Source organism: Pygocentrus nattereri, chromosome 13, assembly GCF_015220715.1.
Source record: "Pygocentrus nattereri isolate fPygNat1 chromosome 13, fPygNat1.pri, whole genome shotgun sequence".
NCBI lineage: Eukaryota > Metazoa > Chordata > Actinopteri > Characiformes > Serrasalmidae > Pygocentrus > Pygocentrus nattereri.
Window position 1 is genome coordinate 30,843,520 of NC_051223.1, and position 25,480 is coordinate 30,868,999.

Here is a 25,480-nt window from a genome sequence, read left to right on the forward strand (position 1 = left end):
CTAGTGCTTACGTAATAGTTTCTCAGCCCTTTGCAGCTCGCAGAATGAACTGAAGCCTGTAAACTTTAACTTTTTTTTTTTCCCTCCCCCTCTGAATATCTCCTATGATGACAGCTTGCAGGAGCTTATTAGGCATCAGGCTATGACAGGTTGCAATTGTTTGGATTAGGAATGTTCACTTTGCAGTAGTTTTGAGTGGATAACTAGTTTTGCCTCTATTCATAATAGTCACGTTTTTACCTCTGGTGTGAAACTGTAACCGAAACTGCTTTTGAGCGGTGAAGTGTCCCCTCTCTGAAGTGCGTCTGTCTGTCCTGTCATTCATAAGAGTCGTGTGGGTGGGTTTTTTTTTGGCGGGGGATGGGTGGGGGGAGTGGGAAGAAAGAGTAGTTGAGTGTCAGTTTTCTGCCGCTATTGTTGCGTGTGCAAATGCAGGTGGGAGGAGACCCTCCTGACTCCTAGCTTTCAGGCAACAAAGCTGTTGTGGAAATGAGACAACAGTGGGCCCATGGGTGCAGGGAGTGGGGGCATGACGGGGCACGAGTACTGCAGTCTGCTTCCTGCAAGTGACTGCTCCGGACAAAAACGCACCACGTGTTCTTCTACACCTACGCTTCCTGCATGCCGTGACCAAATCAGGGATGGGCATTTCAGTCATATTTGATGTTCTAATTTGTAAGGTTTATTAAAAAATAATAAAGAAAAAACACAGAATGAAGATAATGTACTATTTTGTCTCCTACTTTTACTGTATAGTATTAATCTCAGGTCACAAATCCAAAACAGGTGACATAATAGATGAACTTTATACCTAGAAATGCAGCCAATCTAAACAGAGAAATGCTTAGTGTCTGTTTTCACCTCGGCTGATGTCCTCTAGTCACATCATAACTTATGATGCACCTCGTACCTTTTCGTTGGATGATGGAGAATTTGTGAGTTGATATTAAACCTGATAAATTAACTAAATGATGCTAAAAGTTGTATTTCATTAAATCTATACAGGTAGAGGGTAAGACGAGCTTGTTACAGTTGTTACATAACCGCCTAATTGCAGTTATGTGAGATGAACGAGGTTAGATGACTGACGTTGTTTAGCAGTCATTAGATTACACATCGTATTATGCCTCTAGATTCGCTTGAGGCATATAAATTTCTAACTTGGTGCTCGAGCATGTTTAAAGATCAGCATAAGTAATGTGTGTTTGTTTACATTTTCCCCTTCAAGAAAAACGTAACTTTAATTGTCTCTACACATGATTGTGTAACTAAATATTGATCACAATAAAAGATAGAGACAATTAAAGTTATGTTTTTCTTGAGGGAGAAGATATAAAAGTAAACATTTAGGAAGCAAGATTGGCCACTTTAGGCTTGTCCTTTTGTTCATGCAGTGAACAAAAGATAAATCCTAAATCGCAATTATTAATGTTACATTCTTCTAAAAGGGTTGACACGGTCACTTTTGTAGCTGTGCGTCTTTTTATTTTCAGTCCATGCCAAAGCCCCAACTCATGAAGTTATGTAAGCTAAGTGTAGCTTAGTGCTCTGGTGCTAATGTGCTATCAGAAACAAATTTTCAAAGCTATAACAAACCACATTAAATACAGCTCTGCATGTTCACGCAGCAAGTTTACAGCATAATAGGAGCCAAATATTTAATATACATCAGGAAAGTGTTTTTCATTAGTGAAATGGATAGAATGAGGCTGAAGCTGGCTTACTTTTTGCCAGCTACTTGTTCAGATTTTCCTGTTTCACCTTGGATGATGCAGTATTCTGGTGTCTCAGGCTAGCGTAGCCATTGAAATGACCATAGCCCATGCAACTGGCATAGCTAACAGGACAAAACAGTCCTCCTGCTTCTCAGGTGGGTTTTTAAATGTACTGAAAAGGCTAAAAGGGCTGACACATGGTCACTCTTGTAGTTGTGAGTCTTACTTTTAATTTCACTCCCTGGCAAAGTCTCAATTCATGAAGCTAGTGTGGTGTAAGCTAACCTAAGATTAGCGCTCTGATGCTAGTGTACAGAAACAAATTTTCAAAGCTTTGACAGAAACCATGTTAATTAAAGCTCTGGATGTTCAGAAAGCCAGCTTACAGCATGATAAGATCCAAATATGTAATATACTTCAGGAAAATGTTTTTCATGACTGAAATTTGTATATTAAGGCCTAAGTTGGCTTCTTGTTCACCAGCTTCTTGTTCTTAATATTATGTTCCAGTTGAAATGATGCAGTAATTACATTCTGGCATGTCAGGCGAAATATGGCTTATGTTTTACGTCCCTGGTTAGCTCTCGAGATCGCCCAAGTTAGAGAAACGCGCGATCGCCGATTGCATATTTAGTTTCACAAATTTGTCAGATACAGAGACATAAATGATGGATCCTTCCATCTCTACTTTAAGCCTTTCAGAATCATGAAACTTTAACGGATTATGGTTTTCCATTTTAATTGGTGTGATCAACAAATTAATAGGCAATTTTTAACTGTAGTTAAACGGTGTTAAAATACACACAGATTGTGGACAAGTAAGCCGTTTTACTTCCAACTGCCAAAGCTTAGTAGCTCCCAGTTAATAAGAGAAGCTGCCCAAGCTCAAATAACTGAATGTTACTCATCACTGCCCACTAAAATGTTAAAGCCCCAGTCAGAAATGAGACCTTATGATGTTTTAAGACCCACAAATACATTTACTGTTTTTGCACAGTTTGCCTTAACCCAGCTGATAAAATGCATCCAATTCACATTTTGTTGTGATGTCAATGTGTGATAGTAAAGGCTTACTACAATCTGTACTGAACAAAAATATAAATGCAGCACTTTTGAAGCAGATTAACATGGAATTTTCGGGAAATGTACTTCTACACGCAAATGGTGGACATGATGCTAATGTGGGAATACTGTTTCATTTTGCTGGTTTTCGTAAAATCTTTTCAGTGTTGCATTTATATTTTTGTACAGTGTATTTATGATCAGCTCAAGTAATTGCAGTCAGATGATTATGTAATAATTGCAACAGGCCTAATAAGCGCGTAGTAGCACCTGAATCCACTGCATCACTGAACTGGCTTTGGCATTCCCCATAATAGAGCAGTTATTTAGGTCAAATAAGAGTCAGCTTCACTGGAATCCCGACACACATCCAATGTTTTTAGAAGCTACACTCATCTTCTCCGGGATCGTTTTTGCCTGATTCAGCTAATGTTGCAGGTCTTTTGCCAATAGCTCGTACTTAGAGGGAAATATGTGAAATACAAGTAGAACAGGAAGGATTTTAGTGTTGTCAGCCAAACTTCGATGTGGTATTACAGATCACATTTCCAGTCCTCTCAGTTCCACAGTGAAATGGTAGTGGATCCAAGCCTCTTAAGATGACTAGAATAAAGAGTATGTGAAGCCTGCATTTTCTTTGTGTGCATGTCTGTATCCTGTGTGTTTGAGTCTTTGGCAATAAGAGTAGATACAGCACAGGTTAATTGTTCTTAAATACAGTGTAACTGATTAGTTATTTTTCCAGATATCCGTGAAACTATGCTTCAGCTGATTTCATCTTACAGTAAAAACAGCAGTACTCAGGAGGCTTGAATGACATGGGAAAATTTGTGCTCATATTATTATGAGTCAGTTGCAGAATGACTTGTTACGTGAATTAAACAGAATTTAAATATGCTTTAGTGCCAAGAGTGACTTTACATGCAGTGGACCTTTTGAAATGGTGCTTGAGAGCACTTTAGCTGCAGAGCATTTCTAAATCGCAGTACACTTGAAGGGAACACTGCCCTACCCCCTTTTTACAGATAGGAGTTTCATGTGGTTTGTAATACAGGTCTGCACTCCTGCAGAACATGCCACAGTATCTTGCAGTGTGTGACTAATTTTCAGTGTTGCACGTGGGAGCAGGCGGGAATCCAGCCCACTGCTGGTGGGAGCGGGCCAAAAGAGAAATCTCGTAAATTAATGAATAGCTTAAATAAAGTAGAACGAGTAGTTACTTCAGTGAGCCCACTGACCATGACCGCTTTGTTATTTCAGCAGAGAATAATGTATTCTTGAATAGACTTCGTCAGATATTGGATTTCAGTGGATCGCCTCAACAAAACTGCACGTTTCAGTTGTGGGGAGGAGCAGTACAAATGATTCTGATTTTCTGTTGGAGCGGGCTGAAATGTTGCAGGAGCAGGTGGGAGCGGGACTGAAAAAATGGTCCCACGCAGACCTCTAGTATGTAAACATTGTTAAAATTTCAAGATGGTTTGGCCCATCCATACAGTCTGTATAGGGGAACCAAGCTACAAAAATGGCTTATTTTCAGTTCATTGTTTTTATGATGTCAAGAAAACCAATTCATTCACATATATTCAGCCTTCAGCAGTTTAGCTCTGCCCATACATGCTGACGCTATATGAAGTGTTTCAACCAGGACTGTTTTTGAATGAGGCACAGTACAGTGCAACTAGTCAGAGCTAGTAATGCATCAGTATGATTTACCAGTATGAGTACCAGCACATGTTTTTTAGTACACACAAATTTCAAGTCAGATACCATAATGAATTACCTTCACTTCAGTGCTACCTACCTTAAACGCATGTTTTATTGCACATTAGAGAAGCACTTCTGTTCACCTGGAGGTATAGAATGTTTTATAGTTTTTGCTCTCATGCTCTTCATCTGCCTCTTTCAGTGGCAGGAATCGCTTCTGAGGCTAAAGCATCGGAGGTGCTCATATTTCGAGCTTTATGTCTTGTTTGCCTGCTTGAGCTGTAGTTGAATGTCCTCTAAAGCCTGATGCTGTGCAACCATCCTGTGCGAACAAAGCCTACAATTTATATACTCAGCCTGTAGGACAACACTCAGTCCATGCCACGTGAAATTAACTATGAAATGTCTATAAACAATTTCAAATAAAGCGGTCATTCAAAACAGCATGTTACATGCCAAGTGCTGTGTAAACACGCAGAGAAACTGAGCAGATTTGCTAACATTGCACTGAAGATGTGATATACACAGTAGGACAATATGATCTCTTTACAGCCCATGTCAAAACTAAATAATCAAAAAAAATCACCTTTTTAACATTTGTAGATCACAGGTCTATTCAGCCAAACACAGTAAGGGATTGGTACCAAATGTCAACCTTTTCTCCTTCGTTTAACTAGCCTACATGGCTCCACCCGCATTGGAGATGTAGCTGCGATTGTGTTGGTGCGTTAAATTTCTGGTGGGAATATAATACCAAGGCGGAATGTTTAAAGTGACCAGTGACTTAAGTCCAATTACAACTGGGTCAGTAGCACTTCTATGTGTGAGCCGGCCCTCGTTCAGTTGTTTGTTCATTAGCGTGGCAGTATACACTAGGCTTATGTCACATAGTATCAGCTGATATTAGATATCGGTATTGGTGTATATTTCACAAGTTTTAAATCAATGAGTGCTGTGTTTGGTCGATATTACTATTAATGCATTCTTAAACAGAACAGAGCTCATTTACATGTTGGTCTTAAAGGTACAGTAACAAACAACCTGTTGAAATATTGTTGCTCTCTAAAGAAAAGCCTGTATCTCCAAAATGATAACTTTGTGAAGAGGGCAAAAACATCCTTAACTTGATGTAAGTTAATGTAGATACAATTTTGTAGCATTTCTACTGGTCCATTCATTATGAATTTTTCAAACGATGTAATACCCTTTTTATTTTTCTTTCAACAGCAATGATCTGCTGTACTCAAACTGTGCAGAAAGCAAAAAATCCAAAAAATAATTTTTTTTGTGATTTTAGAGAGGTTGGCAAAAAGCTGTATAAAAGTGAAATCATGCTTGTTTTTGGTAGGTAAAACTCCATTAACAAGTGAGTCTCGGTGGAGGGAAAAATTAAAGATGTGAGTTCTTTAAATTAGCCTAAGTATCAAATGCAAATGCAAGTACTTGAAAGGTTCAGTCAATTATATAGTAGTGGAGTTCATGTATTTCTTTACGATATTGTCAGCTGTTAAAATTTAAACCTACATTGATTTTTTTTTTTTTTTTTTTTTTTTTTTTTTTTTTTTTTTTTGCAAAATGTAGGGATGCATGACGGTATTAGAATCATATTGATATCTACAGATAATTTTTGAAAACAAAAAAATTAATTTTACTCGGACCAACGTTTCGATTTGGCTGATGTTTTAATCACAGACACAGAATTCAAATAAACACACATTGCTCACTGCTGCCCTCAGTGTTGTAGCACCAGAAGTTATAATTGTTGATTTTAGTAAGACCGAGGACATTTCTCCATAATGTGTTTTCTGTTTTGTTTATACACTGATCAGGCATAACATTATGACCACCTCCTTGTTTCTACGCTCATTGTCCATTTTATCAGCTCCACTTACTATATAGGGGGACTTTGTAGTTCTACAATTACAGACTGTAGTCCAACTGTTTCTCTGATACTTTGTTAACCCCCTTTTATGCTGTTCTTCAGTGGTCAGGACCCCATGGAGACTCACAGAGCATGTACTGTTTGGGTCGTGGATCATTCTCAGCACTGCAGTTACACTGATGTGGTGGTGGTGGTGGTGGTGGTGGTAGTGGTGTGTTAGTGTGTGTTGTGCTGGTCTCAGTGGATCAGACACAACAGTGCTCCTGGAGTTTTTAAACACGGTGTCCTCTCACTGTCCGCAGTAACACAGAACCACCACATCAGTTTTGGTGCTGAGAATGATCCACCCAAATAGTACCTGCTCTGTCAGGGTCCATGTGAGTCCTAACCACTGAAGAACAGATTAAACGGGGGCTAACAAAGTATGCAGAGAAACACATGCACTACAGTCTGTAGAACTACAAAGTGCATCTACACTAGATTTCCAAAAGTATTCACTCATCCATCCAAATAATTGAATTCAGGTGTTACAATCACTTCCATGGCCACAGGTGTATAAAACCAAGCACCTAGGCCTACAGACTGCTTCTACAAACATTAGTGAGAGAAGGAGGTCTCTCAGGAGGATTAGTGCTCTCAGGAGGTCCTGTGGAGCAAGTCCAGTTGTGAAAGTTTCCTCGCTACTAAATATTTCACAGCCAACTGTCAGTGGTACCACGAAATGGTAGACCACATAAAATGACAGCGGGGTCAGCGGATGCTCAGACACACAGTGCTCAGAGGTCGCCAACTGTCTGCAGAGTCACTTGCTACAGACCTCCAGACTTCATGTGGCCTTCAGACTAGCTCAAGAACAGCGTAGAGAGCTTCATGGAATGGGTTTCCATGGCCAAGCAGGTGCATCAAAGCCTTACATCGGTAAAAATCATCGAATACATTGGTGTAAAGCAAGACGGGGATGACTCCTTCCTGTTTCAATGTGACTGCACACTAGTGCACAAAGCAAGGTCCATAAAGGCATAGATGAGCGAGTTTGGCGTGGAAGAACTTGACTGACTTGCACAAACTCCTGACTTCAACCCAATAGAACACCTTTGGGATGAATTGGAACAGAGACTACGAGCCAGGCCTTCTCGTCCAACAGCAGTGTCTGACCTCACAAATGCACTTCTGGAAGAATGGTCAAAAATTCCCATAAACATAAACTCCTAAACCTTGTGGAAAGCTTTCTGAAGAGTTGAAACTGTTATAGCTGCAAAGGGTGGGCTGACATCATATTAAAACCTATGAAATTTAGTGGCATCCAATTCTTAAACCATATGTGCGTGAAGGCAGACGAGCGAATACCTTTGGCAATATAGTGTATGTAGTAGGTGGGGGGCTGGGCTGGAGCCTATCCCAGCAGACATCGGACGGGAGGCAGGATACACCCTGGACAGGTTGCCAGTCCATCGCAGGGTAGACAGACAGACAGACAGTCACTCAAACACTCACACGTAGGGGCAATTTAGCATGTCCAATTGGCCTGACTGCATGTCTTTGGACTGTGGGAGCAAACCGGAGAACCCAGAGGAAACCCACACAGACATGGGGAGAACATGCAAACTACATCACTAGAACATCTCCCAGCCCGCTCAAAACAATTCCAGGGATTCATTAAAGTCACATAGAGATGTTGATGTGGTTTGCAGTGCAGTGAACTATGGAAAATGACACAACCTTGCCGCTATACGCAGCTTTCAGACAAAGCCAGGGTTGGTATTCACAGAACAGGACTGATCTTGGATCAGAGATCTCTGTATTTTTTGCTCATTGTCACAAGTACAGATTTATAGATCAGCACTAGTAGTTTGTGAACTCTGTTGTCCAAAACTATGGACAGCCAACTTGTTCAGTTTCATAGCTCATAGCAAGTCATACTTTGTCCCGAGTCTTCAAAACCTCAGTGATGACCTGAAAGTGGCTTTAGAGAAGTTTTGGTGATGACATTTTTACAGGAATGATTTGGACTATTTGGGTGACTATTGACTTGGTGTTTGTTAGCAGCGTTAGCCTCACTGCTCCACTTCCAAACTAAACTTTTGTGATTTATTTTAGATAATTGTATAAAAGCATGCAGTTTGCAGTATGCTTATTTCTATCTGCTTCCATTAGGAGTGAGCTATATTAGCCTTATAGCTTCAGTTTAAAACAATACAGGCAAACAGACACCAAGCATGTCTCAGTGATTGACTTCACTGGAGGTAAAGGGCAAGTTGTGTAAGTCTGAGTTAAGGCTGGACTGTTAATTTTAAAGTTGATATGATTTAGCTGACATGCTAATGTATCCATAGTCTCATATTTAAATCTGCTGCACCACCTAAACACACCTTTCTGGCACAAGCTGTACCTGCATAGGCTGTTATCGTTCCTGTTTGGCGGAGTGAAAGGGTTGAGTTGGGCAGTTGGGTGTGCAGCTTTGCAATGCCGCGTGTGTGTACACCTGCCCCCAGGTGTTTGGATTGGCCCACTCTGCTGTCAGTCATCCCGAGCCCTGCCAGTTGCCGTCGTGCTCTGCGGCTCTGGCGCAAGAGGCTCCAAATGAGAGAATGCGACGGTGGCTGTTGCCTCGTCTCTCTGTGTCACTGCTGTACACTCGCTTGCCCTCTGCTCTTGCTCTCTCGCTCCCCAGCTTTCGCTCAGCCAGGATCTGGAGTCGCGTGCGCTGCCCGATCGTAAGTGTCCGTCCGACTTCCAGCTCCAAAACGTGGGATTCCTCTGAAGAGCTAACAGAAAGGGCAGGGGGTCTCCGGAGGCCGCTCTGCAATGATGCAGTCGATTCCATTACCCTTTGATCTTGTCTTTTTTTTTTTTTTTTTTTTTCCTCACCATCTCTGAGTGTTTTCTTTCCCTGCTTTGTTCATGCCAAAGTGATGTCTTCTTCCTCTTAACCTCTTCCTTACCCTCTCTCTGCTGTTTTTTTCACTGTTACCACCATTTCTTCTACTTTTGTTAAAATTCCTACCCAATTCGACCAACCAATGTGATGATATCTGGCTAAATGCCTAAATGGAAGTAGCTCTTTGTTGTTCACTGTTAGACGCACTGTTAATCTCACTAAACGTGTTTTGGGTTTTCCTCTTTTCCCCTCTTTATTTTTATTTCCTCACTCCCCCTCTCCTCCTGTTTGCAGGTAAGAAGAAGCCGGTGCTCAAGCTCTCTAAGGAGGCGTTTGAGCAGCCCCCTCCTGCTGCTACGTAAGCACGTCCCCATTTCTTCTCTCAAATCTCACTTTAAATTTTCCTTCCATTTGAGTTGTCTTTGAAATCTGTGATTGGGCCTTAAGTGCCATATCACAAAAGTAATTAACAGTGCATTTTGTAATTGCTTGTGTTATAATGTGAAGAGTCAGAATCCTCATGCTTGGTAGGTCACAGTGTCAGTTGAATCAGGTTTGTAATTAAGGAAGACTTGTGTCCTCTGTCTTTAATTGATTGTGCGGGAGCTCTGTAGAGACTAAAAATGATTTTTTTTTCATTATCGTGTAGACCCCCAAGAGACCTGGACTCTAAAGCCTGCGTTACTATTGGAGAGAAGGTAAGATTCCTCCAATTTTCCATTAACTTAACAGGGGGTGGGGGGGGGGGGTACACATTACTAACTATTCTCTTGTATTGCTATAGTTTCCTGTAGTGTTGTGTGTGTTTTTTTTTTTTTTTTTTTTTTTTTTTTTTTTTTTAAGATGTGTTCTTGGTGAAACATTTTGTGTAGCCCTTTTTGCTTTAGTCATTCCTCTTTAAATAGTTTCCTTCAAATAGTTTCCTATTTGCTTGTTATATAGCATTTGATGGAAGATGTTATCGGAACAAAAGGCCATTTTATAGGTGGGAAAAAAAACATTCTTGATAGATGTCCAAGGAACAAGATCTTATTCTGAGTCATTTTGCATCATTTCTTGGTCTGTTCACCATGAAATAATATACATTTATATATGTGTGTATATTATTTGATTACCATTCTTTCCCAAAGTAGTCATATATGCAAAAGTTTGGGTGCTGCTGGACAAATTATGACATTTTGTTGAGAAAATAAGTTAATACATGCTTTTAAAGAGAAAATACCTCTGCACATTTTTAAGGCATAATTACTGTTTATTAGTTAAATGTAACATAAAAATGGCCTGTGCATTTTATATTTTATTCTTTACCTCTTCCAATATGTTCAACTCGGCAAATAATCACATTGTGCATTAAATTTGCAGAAAATGGCATATAAAGTTTATTCTCTGTACAGTATGTGTTCATTTATTTTCACTTGGAAAATCAACAAAATCTGTAATTTGACCTGAAGTGTTCAGACATTTCCATGCGACTGTCAGCCATGTTGCAATCAGGACCAGCATTTGCATTTTATGTTCTGATGAATATTGTTAGGCCTCCATTAAGGTTGGGCGATGTGACGATACTTTATCGGTATAGTGATGCATCACAATACACTTTTCTGAGCATATCGGGTATCGTCAGCACTTAAAGAGCACTGACCAACCTCATATTACACTGCAAAGAGAGCATAAGTTAGTCGTCTTCATTTGGCGAATATTGAATGAAGATCACTGCACTCATAGAAGCTGGAAGTATTTGTTAGGCTTGGTAGAGTTTTTTTTGTCAGTTCCAACTCATCAAACCCTTGAAACACAAAATATTAAGTTACCGAACATGATCATCATTCTTATGCCAGAATGCTCCATAAACACTGGCCCACCTCCCACTGCGTTTCATATTTTGTGTTATTGTGTGTGGTGATGTAAGGTTCTTTGAGTGGATATAAAAGCTTGGCTCAATTAATCGCCCCTGAGCCCTAAAGAATGGCCCAGTGCACTTTATAGCTCAATTGGATCCTTCTGATTGCAGGCAGACTGGAATGTGCTTTACTGCCTCCTGGGCTGTAAAAATATTTATTTTAAACTCATCAAATAAGTGGAATTTTCCATTGGCAAAGGTGGTGGCTTTTTGTCTTGACAACTTAACCCAAAGTTTAAGTTGCTTTAATGGTCGTTGTCAGATAGAGGCAGATTAGATTTTATTGGTGGGGGGGATTGCAGAGATTGAAAAGATCTTACATTGCAGAAGGCCGGTGTTTTGTGGCTTTGAGGTTCAGAGCCTTTCTGGCGTTAACCAGTCATAGCAGGTAACAGCAGGCAGGAAAGAGCTTGTGTGTTTTATTACCTAACATGGAGTCATGGTTGTAACAGTGGCTTTTTTTGCCCCCTCGTTAATCTTTTTTTTTTTTTTTTTCCCCCCCAACAAGAGTTTTCAAATGGAAATTTCTTATTCCACTGCCTTTTTCTTTTTGGTGTTTGTGAATGTGCTGCAAGTCTTGCAGTGAATGAGTCATTATAAACGAATGTCCTGAAGTACTTCTTTAACTGCTTTTTTTTCTGTGTGAGTGTAGAATTTTGAGGTGAAGGCAGATGATCTTGAGCTGATTGAGGAACTGGGCAGAGGGGCATATGGCGTGGTGGACAAGATGAAGCATGTGCCCAGCGGCGTGATCATGGCTGTCAAGGTTAGCGCCACCGCTTCTATCTAGCACCATTTTCCCCAGAGCAAGACTGTACGCCTGAAATTTTCTCAAGAACTCGAGGCTTTGTGGTTTGCTGGAAATTACCCTTAGCACATCTACCCTTTTTGCAAATGTTTGCTTGCCACTTTGCACTTCTGTTATGAAAGTGAACACGGGGGTCAAACTGCAGCTGTCTGTTCACCGGTTAAACCATTACATCGCACAGCTTATTTAGTTTATCCAATTCTCACTTGAAGCCTCTTTGGGCCTGCAGACATCTGGGTCCACTAAGTGTTTAGGGCTGAAACTCTGAATAAGCCATTAACTATTGTTCTGATAAGCCAGCTAAAGAAATCATTATATCTTTAAATTCATCATTATCCTGATAAAACAACTCACAGTATTCCTGCTGTTGGAACAAAATCTCATATCTCCAGAATTTTAACTTTACAGGAGAAAGACAAAAAGAGAAAATTTGAAACATTGTAAAGGTCAGGTGGTATTTTCAAATAGTATAATAATAATAATAATAATAATGATAATAAAATAAATAATAATAAATAATGTAAAAAGTACAAATTGTCAAAAATGGAGATACAAGCTTTTGTTCCACCAGCAGCGTCATACTTTGCTGAGCATGTTGTGGGTATTGTCTGTACTTTGGTTCTGTTCAGTTTATTTCGGTGCAGCTTGTGAAACATTCATAGTTAGTGATAGCATTTTGATAGCATGTTACAGGTGCTTGTTTTTTTTTCTTTTCCGACTTACCAAACCTCATACTGTAAAATTCATATACTGTGAACATGTCTTCAACTATCTTCATGTTTTATATATCTATCACCCCTTACGTCTTCTGGGGATCGTCCACAGCGAAATCGACTGAGACATTTGAGGCATTTATTCTTTTATGATGCAGTGAAAACAAAAGGTCAGATTGCCCCCTTTTAAATAAGCAATGAGTCTTAAAGAATTTACTCTGTCAGCTGATTGTCTGAGCTCAATTCACGTTCACTGTATTTATGAAAAAAAAAAGAGAAATCTGGTTCCAACCAGTCTTGTAAGCCCCACCCCCTGGTTAGCATCATTACATAATGACCCCTCAAATTTTTTCCTTTGATTAGATATTAACAGAGTGAGGCAAAGAGCATGTATGTAGTGGAAGATCATGTATGCAGTACTCCTGCCACTAATGACTTGGTGGTGTAACAGTTCCAGAAAATGCCATCACCTGGAAATCCAGGCTAAGTTTGGATTATCTGAGTGGATGTGCTTGGATACAGTGATCCTAATGCAGCCAACACACACATACACACACAAAAGAGCTGTCTAGTTTAGTGCTCAACATCAAAATTATGCTCACCCAAATGTTTCACTTTTGGATGCTTTAAGTCAGGTAGATTTGGTGTGTCTACCTGAGAGTAATTATTTGGAGTCTTTAGAATTGTCCCCCCTCCCTTGACACTGGTCTGAAATACACCCCCACTTTACACTGTAAAAGTGTTCTCTCTGAACACTCTGTTCTACAGTGTTCTCCCTAAGTTGCACTGTTCTAGAATGTTCTCCTTACATTTACACTGTTCTCAAAGATTCTCTCTATATTCACACTGTTCTACAATATTGCCCCTCTGTTCACACTCTTCTAGAATATTCTCTGTTTACAATATTACAGAATCATCTCCCTAATTCACACTTATGTCTCCATTCACACTGTAATAATATATGTTCTCCCCTACTCAGGCTGTGCTAATGTTCTCCCCTACTTGGGCTGTTCTAGAATGTTCTAGAACTCATGGTTTATTTGCTTATTTATTTATTTTTTTTCCCCAAAACAACTGCCAACATCACGTTATTAGTGTTTGTTGCAGCTCTTAATGCTTAGACTTCGTTAATCTTATAACACAACTTGTGATTTTTATGTGTTTCTAGAGAATCCGGGCAACAGTGAACACTCAGGAGCAGAAGCGGCTGCTGATGGACCTGGATATTTCAATGAGAACAGTGGACTGCTTCTACACCGTGACTTTCTACGGGGCGCTGTTTAGAGAGGTACCTGTCAACACACTGAAACTAAGTTCTCAACATGAAGGACCTGGAGAACAAATTTTAGTAGGATCAAAAAGTTAAATTGTGTAGTATTGTACATTTCATAGAATTTGCTATACCAGCCAAAGGCCTGTTGTTTTAAAGACAGATTAAAATGAGCGCCAAATCAATGAGCACTTTCATTTACATTTATGGCATTTGGCTGACGCTCTTATCCAGAGCGACTTACGGTTTCATCATTTTACATTGGTAGGCCAAGGCTGTGTTAGGAGTCTTGCCCAAGGACTCTTATTGGTATAGTGTAGGGTGTTTGCCCTGGTGGGGGATTGAACCCCAGTCTACAGTGTAGAAGGCAAAGGTGTTACCCACTACACTATCCCAACCACAACTTTCACAGGCCCAGTTTCATTTATAGTCTGAATTCATAGTTAGTATATTAAGGCTACGTTCACGTTACCAGATTGAAGTAGCACAGATCTGAAAGTTGTGTTTTTTTTTTTTTTTTTTTTGCCCTAATGTGACACAGATCTGATGTTTTTAGGGACGCTGTGTGGACATGCAAATCTGATCTTTTCAAATCCGACCTGAGCCACTTTCATATGTGGTCCTAGATCGGATACATATCTGATTCATGGCCAGGCCACCTTATTGTGAATGTTCAGATCAGAATTTGTGTGCTTCCTCCCTCCACTGCGCATGCACCATCATTCAGTGTTACCATGGCAGCAGCACCAAACAGAAGTTAAAGCCGGTAAATGGTGGAAAAACACATCAGACCTTTTTCACTTTTCTCATTTGTCAAATGAGACAAATCAAATTTGATGATTTGTCAACCATCGTGTCGGAGAGATCGGTTTTGAGCAAAAAATCTGATTAGAGCAATGATGCTAGTAATGTGAACGTAGCCTAAATTTGGCTGTACATCTTGTAAATATAGTGAGCTGAAATATTCTCCCTGTATCTAGATGCTGATTCCCCAATAGAAAAGTGATGCACAGTTTAATTATTTTCTTTGTTAGAATGTGATATGATGTCTTAACCAATCCTTCTCCACTCACTGCGAGGTAGTTTTGCTCATGTGATGAATGTGTTGTCAGGGTGACGTGTGGATCTGTATGGAGCTGATGGACACGTCATTGGATAAGTTTTATAAGCAAGTTCAGGAGAAGGGTATGACCATCCCAGAGGACATCCTGGGCAAGATGGCAGTTTCAGTAAGTACTGAGATTATTCTACTCTAGCAATTTATCTTTTTTTATTTTAAACAACATATTCAATAAACCAACCTTTTAAGAGCCATGTGGATCATGAATAACTGTGAACTGGGCTAAAAACAGTCCATATGGCGTCTTTTTGTGCTTGTGTGGTTGGGCCTTTTGTACGCTCCTTGTCATTGTAATTTTAAGCAGTTTTCTGCCTGTGGCTATGAATTTTCTGTTCAGCTTAGTTGTTACTTGTAACTCTGATGGTAAATCAATATATTTGACCAATAACCAGCCTGCCTAACACGGAGTCTCCTGAGGACCTAAATGTTAAAATTTGAGACTGCTGTGTTGGGTAATAAGATACCTATATTACTGTTCTGGGAGGGAATTTGGATCCTTCTCACTTCTTTATCCGGTCAACTTTCTTCTATACAACTCTAGACATTTGTCTTTCTCCAGCTGGCAATGAAAACAAATTTCTAGCAGCGGTTTGGCTTTGGTTTGTCTCTTTTAGCAGAAGTTTTCTTCTGGACTAGCTTCTATAGGAGGGGAAGGAGATATGGTCACATAGCTACAAGTGTATTGTCCAATGAACCTATTCATTTGATTCCTTTCACCATGCATGCAGCATTAATTCTATCCCCATTTTTCCCATGAATTAGACCCCTCTGGCAGAGAGACAATATTTCCATTGTACTCAATGTTGTTTCCTGTTGCAGATTGTGAAAGCTTTGGAGCACCTGCACAGCAGACTGTCCGTGATTCACCGAGGTGAGAGACTGGGTGTTTTTAGATGAGCTTTTGAATGCAGTTAATTAAGCAGGTGTGCTATTTACGAGCAGGTTTAACTGTGTGAAGTCTCAGCTTTTGTGGTCCATAGCAGAAAATAATACCCTATGAGTTTCTTAGGGTAGCAGTCACTAATGTGTGGCCTTCTACCGTGTTTGTGATTTTGCCTGAAGGGGCCATTTGGATGTGTGTGTTTTGTTTGTTTGTTTGTTTGTTTATTTGTTTATTTATTTATCTAGATGGATATTTTCTCCTCTGTAGTATTCATATACTGTTTTTGTTGTGATTTTCTGCAGCTGTAGTAGAATTTTTATTATTATGATTGATCGATTTGTTACTGGTTTTAGCAGAGTAAAAAAAATATAACTGCTCAACTTGATAACTCGCCAATATAGTTTTATTTTTTCTACTAAGTTTAGACTCTAATAGTTTGAGTTGAACACTGCTTTATTGACAGATAATGACTGTCAATGCTCAGGTTTTGTACTTGTTAAATTACAGAAGCTCCAAGCAACCCATGGTGTATTTCAGCTTTCATATCTGTTTATAACTTCTTGTTTTTTGTTAACAAAAACATGCAACATGTTTGTTATATTTTTACCATGATAGTGCTTTGTATTAAAATTCAGAAGTTTGGTATGTGTTGCTGTAATATATTTAAAAGTAGTTTCATCATACTTAGTTTTCCACACCACTGTCTAAGGTTTTGCACTGATCTGAAGATGGCAAATTTAGATTCCTGGCGATGTTGTGACAGAATTTATTAACTGTCTGTGCTTTATCAACAATTTTTTGCTGACATCTATAAAACTACAGGCTGTCAACATCAAGTATCAAGTAATATTATTAGCCAAGTGATACGTTGGTCAAGGAGCATCCAGGAAGAGTCTGTAGGGATCCACACAAGATATTCAGAAGACATTCAAACTTGCACATTTACACTTAACAAGTACGCTTATGATCTCTCGTGCAATGTGCTGTCGTACGATCGTAAGTAATCACCAATTCCCTGCGCTATTGTAGAGTTTTGGGCTCGCTTATAAGGTGCACAGAAAAAAAGGGTCATAAATACACACTGCAGCTTGACAGTTAGGATGCTATTAATCGATATGTATGGCATCTTTCTCCAATAAACTGTTTTAACCCTTTACTGCATAATGTTGCCTCAGGCAACAAACCCACATTCATCATTTTACAATGGCATGATCTATATTAACTAACAATAAAAAGGGTTATATGGAAAGTACAAATTTTTAAATAGATTTAATTAAAAGAATTAAAAGATTTTAATAAATCCAATAAAATGATTTTACTTGGTTGCCAAATCATTCAGTGGCCATTTAACAAGTAAAAGCATTTTATTTATTTGAAGAATGTAGGTTTGTTATCCTGAGGCAACTTTATGCAATAGAGGGTTAAGTATGTAACACCACACCACCTGCTGGGACTCGGTCTGATTTGGTAGTTTTTACTATAAATTAAATAAATTGAATGTTTGCATGCAATGCTTATAGTCAAAATGGTAAAACAGATAAAACATAACTGTGCAAATTAGTTAAAAGGGCTACCATTATTGTAGCCGTGCATCATGGTTTTTTTTGTTGTTGTTGATTGTAACAGATTATGAGAAGAATTTAATTACTTTTGTGCATCCTGAAGCTGCGGATGGTGTTTTCACACTTTTAAATCATCCAAATTAATTAGCATACTTGATACAATGATCATTCGGCTCAAGCCTAATTCATTTGAGTGAGTAGGATCATTTTTTACTTTAACTGTGATTTTTATTCAAAATCACCAGTTCAGTATGCATTGTTGCAATATTGTTAAATAGGAGATGCCTCATGCTAGGCTTCCCTGTGGCACAACTGTCTTAATCTGAAGACCGCAAGTCAGATTCCTGGTGGACAAAACGTGTCTACAGGTGTCCGGAAGTGTATAAGTTATCCATAGTGGTCCACATAAATGAAACATTTATGTTCATATATTTATACTAAACAAAACTTTTATACCTTCGTAGACAGGCTTTATACTCCTTTACAGCTGCAAATTCTTTGTTTTAAGGTGTTCTTTAAAATTTCTGTGCACCGTTTTTCCAGCAACGCTGAAAGAACTCTTTCATCATCACTCCTCTTGACATCAACTCCACCCATCCGGTTTCTTTGCACAAGCTGTACTTCCCTGTTAAGAATAGTGGCACTTACTGATAAACTGTCTTCATTCTAAGTTGGTGTTGATGTGACATTCATTAAAAAAAAAAAAACCCACAGGGTGTTTTTGTTCAACTGGCATCTTGCTAGTGAATTAATTTTTGAAGTCTTAAAGCTTTCACTCTCTGAAGAACTTCCAGTGTAAGCCTCCTACAGGGACTTGTAGGTAGGAACTAAATAAAGCTCCACACATCAATAGAAGTGTCTGGTTTAACCAACAACAAGCTATTACAGTGTAAAAGGAATTTGAATTGAATCCAAAAATCTAATTTTAATTCTTAAACCCCAGATAACTCTAGCACTACTGTGATATGGCATCTAATGCCACATTTGCCTTCTAGCGCAGGCCTGAAAAACTGCACTGTGCCTGGTCAAATAAGGCAGTGTCAAAAGAGGCCCATGAACGTCCTGTTCAGGGTTGTCTTTATGTAATAATTTGGGCTGCCTGGAGAAATGTGTTTTGCTGTTATGAATAGGGGTTTTCTTTTAAAAGGTGGTTCTGATGCTGATTTAATGTGCTATCTCATTTACAAAAAAGCAAAAAAATTTTTTTTTTCATCTCACTCTCGTTCTCACTCTTTCTTTCTGCGCGGTTCTGCTTTTCTTTCTGTTTTAGATGTGAAACCCTCCAATGTTCTGATCAACATGCAGGGCCAGGTGAAGATGTGTGACTTTGGTATCAGCGGCTATCTGGTGGACTCGGTGGCTAAAACGATGGATGCTGGCTGCAAACCCTACATGGCGGTGAGTAGCACCACTTAGGATGTCTCTGTTCAAATAACTCCTGTTTTTGTTTACATTGTGTAGTATTTGAGTAAGGCATATGTAGTATGGCAAATTTTTAAATTGCTGTATATTGCATGATGGTAATTAGGGCTGTCTTGAAAACTTTTCATTATAAAAAATGTTGATTTTTAATATTTTCCTGCTCAGTAAATTAGGTGTGATTATGTAGGAGCTTTAATGATTCTTTAAGTTATTCTACAGTGTTTTTTTTATTGTCTTTTTAAAGGCATCCTAACCATCTTTTTAATTTAATTAGAAGTTATTGCTAGGATAATGACATTATATTAATAATTTTTTATATTTATAACAAATGATAAATCTGTACGGGGGAAAAATGAGACGATTCATCATTGCAGAACAACTGCTAGCATGTTAAGTTATATACTTTTATTATGTAATATTATTTTATTATTGTCTTACTAGTACTACTTATTTAGTAGTAGTAGTAGTAGTAGTAGTAGTAGTAGTAGTAGTAGTAGTACCACCAATAATAACTCATTTGGCTTTTTTATTTTGGCTGTGTATTGATATTTTTTATTTATTTATTTTTAACTAAATGTTATGCTTTTATCATTTTGTTGAATTTACCTTTCTATTCCCTTGAGATTTTCACTGAAATGAAAGGTAGATTACAAATACAATGCATATAATTATTATTAATAATAATAATAATATACCCCATCCCTCAGTCTACCTAACACTCATGTACCTTTTTATGCAGTAATCAAGTATTTAATGTTTCCAATATAAAATAATAATACATTAAAAAACTTATAGTGCCTTAGCTGAAAGTGCTTTGCAAGGTGAAAGGGAAATGGCGAAAGTGAAGAAAAAAAGGAAATTGAGAACCGAGTATGAAAGAAAAAATAAAAATACTAAAAATAATACTGACAATAAAGCAAAATGTGAGAAACTACAGGCAAAATATTAATAAAGAAATGGGTAAAACAAAGAATTGATCATCAGCAAAAAACAAAACAAAATAAATAAAAAATAATCATTCATTTTATTTTGCACGTTTTTTTTCACATGTATGACATGTAACCTGCTACACAGACCAGAGAAGCAAACGGCCTGTTAACAAGTATTAACCAAAGAACAAATAAATCAAAAATAGCTAGAATCAAGAATAAGAGATTAGTTGATAAAGAGCCGGTGCAAAATTTGCTTGAGAGATTTTGCGAATATGTAAATGTGCAGGGTTTGAAGTGACATTGTATAGTATAGTTATTTATGGTAAATTACAAAATGGTATGAACATTTGTAGACATGTACATAAAATTACATAAAATGTTCAATAATGCATTAAATATATAAGCTGTAGAAAAGCTAATGTAAATGAATTTGTTTAACTGCTTTTTTTATGTGGTTAGTTTTTTATTCATTTAAAATATTATTTTATTTCAATTATATTTGAATATGTCAGCATATCTGAATGGTATTTGTTTAAAAAATGGATTATATAAATAGCAAAAAATGGTAAAAATGCTCTTCCTTACCTGTAAGCAGTATTCCATCGTGGGAATTCACTGTTAAACTAGTTTACTTCTGAAAGGGCTGCTGACATGACTGTCAGTGAATGAAGGCTTCACACAGCAAAGTGCAGTCAGAGAGAGTGCGATGGTGGGTGGTTTGGCGGCTTCATGAATGAAAAGGCGAGCTGTTGTAGTCTTGAGGAAAAGCTTTGTTCATGCCAGAGTGACGTCTTAATAAACTTCCTCCTCTCAGCCTCCTCATCCTTCTCTTTCTGTGTGCTCTCTTTCTTTTCCACCACCACTCTATCACTGTACTTTTCAATCACCCTTTCTCCTCCTCCGTTTCTCTCTTCGCAGCCGGAGCGGATAAACCCGGAGACCAATCAGAAAGGCTACAACGTCAAGTCTGATATCTGGAGTTTAGGAATCACCATGGTGGGTCTGGGCTTTAAGCTTTTGTGAACTGATTACTGTGCGTGACCACAGTGAATCTGTAGAGTGATTAATCCGTGCAGTGCATGATCCTGTTGAGACTATCTCCGATGCTCTAGTGTAAACTAGACAGTAGGCCTGCACCGATATCAGAGTTCTTGGCTTTTGTCAGAATTTGGACTACATCCAAACTGTCTAACATTGAGGAGAAATTTAAAACCGTGATATTATTCCAGTAGCATTATGAATGTCTATTAACCACCCTCATGCAGTTTGAATCATTTTCTGTAGTCTGTAGAACCTTGAAGGGCAACTCCACTGATTTTTCAGATGTTGAGTAAACGGAGCCATTTAGATTGGTTTGATGTGAAATGATTATAGATTGTTTGTTTACATTGGTGTTGACAGGAACCAGTGGTTTCAGTCAATGTGTACAACACCAATAAAACCATTTTATTTGCTATCCAAAATATTTTTTATAAGTATGTAAGGTGCATGATGCTGTGAAAAATCCTGCAAGAACACCATGCACGTGCCACAAAGAATGGGGAAAAATGGAGAAAAATTAAATGTCAATATGTTTTGTTCTCACACACACACACACACACACACACACACACACACACACACACACACACACACAATATTGCTAAAAGTATTTACTCGTCTGTCTTCACACACATATGAACTTGAATGACATCCCATTCTTAATCCATAGGGTTTATGACATTGGCCCACCCTTTGGAGCTGTAACAGCTTCAACTCTTCTGGGAATGATTTCCTCAAGGTTTAGGGGAGTTTGTTTACGGGAATTTTTGACCATTCTTCCATGTTTGTGAGGTCAGACACTGATGTTGGACGTGAAGGCCTGGCTTGCAGTCTCTGCTGTAATTCATCCCAAAGGTGTTCTATTGGGTTGAGGTCAGGCCAGTCAAGTTCTTCCACACCAAACTCGCTCATTCGTGTCTTTATGGACCTTGCTTTGTGCACTGGTGTGCAGTCATGTTGGAACAGGAAGGGGCCGTACCTGAACTGTTCCCACAAAGTTGGGAGCGTGAAATTGTCCAAAATCTCTTGGTGCTGAAGCATTAAGAGTTCCTTTCTCTGGTGGACCTAAGGGGCTGAGCCCAACTCCTGAAAAACAACCACACACCATAATCCCCCCTCCTCCAAACTTTACACTTGGCACAATGCAGTCAGACAAGTACCGTTCTCCTGGCAACCTCCAAACTCAGACTCGTCCATCGGGTTGCCAGATGGAGAAGCGTGATTAGTCACCCCACGGAGAACACGTCTCCACTGCTCTAGAGTCCAGTGGTGGCATCAAGCTCTCTAGATGTTGGGTTCCTGTCTCACCAACACTGTGAACAGTTCTGACCCAGTAAGTTTCTATTGAATGGAAAATTTCACATCAGAACACTTTGAATGACTGACTGTTAATTTAATTGTGCAAAATGTTAGGGAAAAATCAGAAAATCTGGAAAAAAAAGAATGCTTGCTCCTGTATTGCAGTCTTTATTGCAGTTATAGTATGTCTTGAAATATATGGAAATGCATTATGGAATCAGTGTGTAACTTAATGTATAGTTTAGTTAAACCGTTTAGGCAAATTCACAATTGTAGTTTAACATAAGAGCAGTTTTGTCTTAAACATCATTGTGATTTAAAAATTGAACATTTTCTCCTTTGAATTGGGTCAATTTGGAGCAAATATACAGTGTAACAGAGCCTATTCTGCTTGTTTCCTCTGGGTGCATCATGTTGCAAACATCTAATATGCTGTGGTGAAGTTTAATGAAGTCCTCTGTAGTGCAGTGGGCTAGAAGCTGTAGGACACCGACAGTGGCAGCAGAAGTGATGTGCTATTGCTCGTGTGTATTTTTCTTTGCTGGACATTAAATTTCCCCCTCCCCTCTTGTGGTCAGATCGAGCTGGCGATCCTGCGCTTTCCGTATGATTCTTGGGGGACACCATTCCAGCAGCTGAAGCAGGTGGTGGAAGAGCCATCACCACAGCTCCCTGCTGACCGCTTTTCACCAGAGTTTGTGGACTTCACATCACAATGGTGGGTTTTACCAGACAGATCTCAGAATGTGTTCTCATTACAAATTAGGGATGTACTATGATATCAGAATCACACTGTTATTGGTGAACAGTTGCTTTTAGGAAGAAAGGTCAAGTTTGTACAGATGTTTAGATTTGACATATTTCAAATGTGTATTTATGTACTTATTAAGTATTTTATTATTTATTGTGTATTTATGTATTATGTAGTACAAATCCAGGTAGATTTTAACCCCAGTTTTTATATTTTCTAGATGTTTATGTATTGATGGTGTCAGCGTCTATAAATAAGTACACGAAAAGTATTGAATAATGACATTGGCCCACTATGTATTCTAAATTCCTGTATCTGTCCATCCCTAGTAACTAACCAGCACACATGCATGCATCTTCATTGGGTAATATTTCTGCTCTGTAAAGTGACGTCACCTGATTAAAAGGAGATTTTAGAATTTCTGCGTAATACAGTCATTGGGATCTAAACCAAGTAATTCAGAGGGTTTGACGTGAAAACGGGTTCACTGTAGAGAAGCATCCTGACTTGGATATCTTTTAAAGTGGTGGTGATAGGAACCAGGAGTCTTAATGTCTACAGCACAAATATGGCCATTTTTATTAGCATCCAAAAGCCACCAGTGAACCTACATACATCTTCTGAGTTTTTATATTTAATATTGATAGTAGTATATAGTAAAATAGTAATAAACTATTTTACTAATGAACTATAATAACTAATTTTTAGCTTTTTAGATCACAAATACCCTAAAATGATCTGATGTCAGACAGTGTGCTTGTAACTGTTTGACGTAATGTAATGACGTAATGACGCTTTTTGTGAAGCTTTTAGAGGTATTAAAAACTTGTATGTCTGGTTCCTATAACAGCCACTGTAAACAATTTTGTTTCTCTAACCTGCATTTCACATTAAACCACTCTGAATGATATTTACATCTTGATTGTTTATTTAGGCAGAAATATTGAAAACATTGGTGGAATTCCCCTTTAAACGGGTGAAAGGCAAATGAGTCCATGTTGAATGAGGGGTTTTTTGTCCTTAGACTGTCATTGTCTAGCTTTTCACTTAGTAACCATTTTGAGATTCATATACATGACGAATAAATCATCTCTTCTAATATATATATATTTTTTTGTGTGTATTTCTATATTAGTTTAAAGAAGAATTCCAAAGAGCGGCCAAACTACACAGAACTCATGGTGAGTTTTTGAAATCTGCCATTTGACTTTTGACTGTACTTCCCTGCTCTGACCACTAGATGTCAGCCTCACACCACTGATCTCCACTCTTAAATGGGAGCTGAGCCAGCACCTGTTGCTCCATGATGTTCGGAAGCGCAGGCGAAAGCAATGGCAGTACAAATTAAGTGCAGTTTATGTTCATTATGTCCTTTGGTGTCTAACACTTGGTGATATTTTGTTTGCTTTTAACTTTCTCTCTGTGCAGCAACACCCCTTTTTCACCTGCCACGACTCCAAAGAGACAGACGTTGCTAGCTTTGTGAAGATCATCCTCGGCGACTGAACACGCCTCCTCACGGTGAAACTGACCTGCCGCCGGCGAGGAAAAGCGGGACTATTCCACAAAAAAAAAAATAAAATAAAGCACCAATCGCAAGACTGACACCTGTAAGACACGCCCACCTCAGCCAACAGTGCAGAGGGACTCGGTAGAGGCCGGGGGGTGGAGACTGAAACTAAAGGGGGGCTACGGGCGTTTCCTAGCAACACACAGGAGTTGGGCAGGGGACAGGGGCGTGTGTGTGTATATGTGAGTGTGTGCCGTGTGTGTGTGTGTGTGTGTGTGTGTGTGTGTGTGTGTGTGTGTGTGTGTGTGTGTTAAAGGAGGGTGTAACAGTCCCAGGTTGAATTTTCCTACATGAGATCTCACAACCTTTATTTAAACATGCCAGTCCTCTCAGTCCAATGCCAGTTTCGACATCAGCTGATTTTTAATAAAGATGTCTGTTGAAGTCCCTTACTTTAGTCATTTACCTTGTCAACACAACACAAGAACCAGGCAAAAAAAGCAAAAAAAAAAAAAAACAGAGCGATATAGATATATTTATATATTATATAAATGTGTGTATATACTCAACGGATATTTCTTTGGATATTAGAGTGCATGATGAATTATATGGTGGGTTTGATGGGGTCAGAAAAAAATGCCGTTATTTGGGATGGATGCAAAAAAATTTCTCTTCTTCTCGAGTCACGTAGTAGCAAAGATAGGAGTGCTCTAGTCTGCTGTGCTTTGGTACGTTGCGTCCTAAAGGGCTGACCTCAGGTCAGTTTTTTTTTTTTTTTTTTTTTTTTTTTTTTTTTTTTTAAATGTGCTGGGATAGTGGAGGTCAATAATTAGGCCCATGTAACTGACCTGAGTCAGTGGAGACGGAGGGGGATGTTTCACGAAACTAGCTTTCTCGGTAAGTACAAAGATTGTGCAGTGGAAACGCTCTGTACCTTTTCTGTCATACATAGTGAAAAGATCCTTGGCATGCATATGTTTTTCTCTAATACTTGGTTAAGCATTCAGTTGCATTAAAGGGGAATT

At 38.7% G+C, this 25,480-nt stretch overlaps 1 protein-coding gene across 1 annotated transcript in view; it reads left to right on the plus strand.

Annotated features, from left to right (window-relative positions):
- map2k6 (mitogen-activated protein kinase kinase 6) overlaps nt 1-24,972 on the plus strand; it is a 37,422-nt gene extending 12,450 nt beyond the window's left edge. The window contains exons 2-12 of the mRNA XM_017700828.2: nt 9,539-9,602; nt 9,894-9,942; nt 11,797-11,910; nt 13,834-13,953; nt 15,048-15,164; nt 15,875-15,926; nt 18,771-18,898; nt 20,773-20,850; nt 22,773-22,912; nt 24,081-24,126; nt 24,374-24,972. Coding sequence (XP_017556317.1) covers nt 9,539-9,602; nt 9,894-9,942; nt 11,797-11,910; nt 13,834-13,953; nt 15,048-15,164; nt 15,875-15,926; nt 18,771-18,898; nt 20,773-20,850; nt 22,773-22,912; nt 24,081-24,126; nt 24,374-24,451 — 986 coding nt within the window. The 3' untranslated portion in view covers nt 24,452-24,972. The remainder of the gene's footprint in view (nt 1-9,538; nt 9,603-9,893; nt 9,943-11,796; nt 11,911-13,833; nt 13,954-15,047; nt 15,165-15,874; nt 15,927-18,770; nt 18,899-20,772; nt 20,851-22,772; nt 22,913-24,080; nt 24,127-24,373) is intronic.
- The last annotated feature ends 508 nt before the right edge of the window (nt 24,973-25,480 follow it).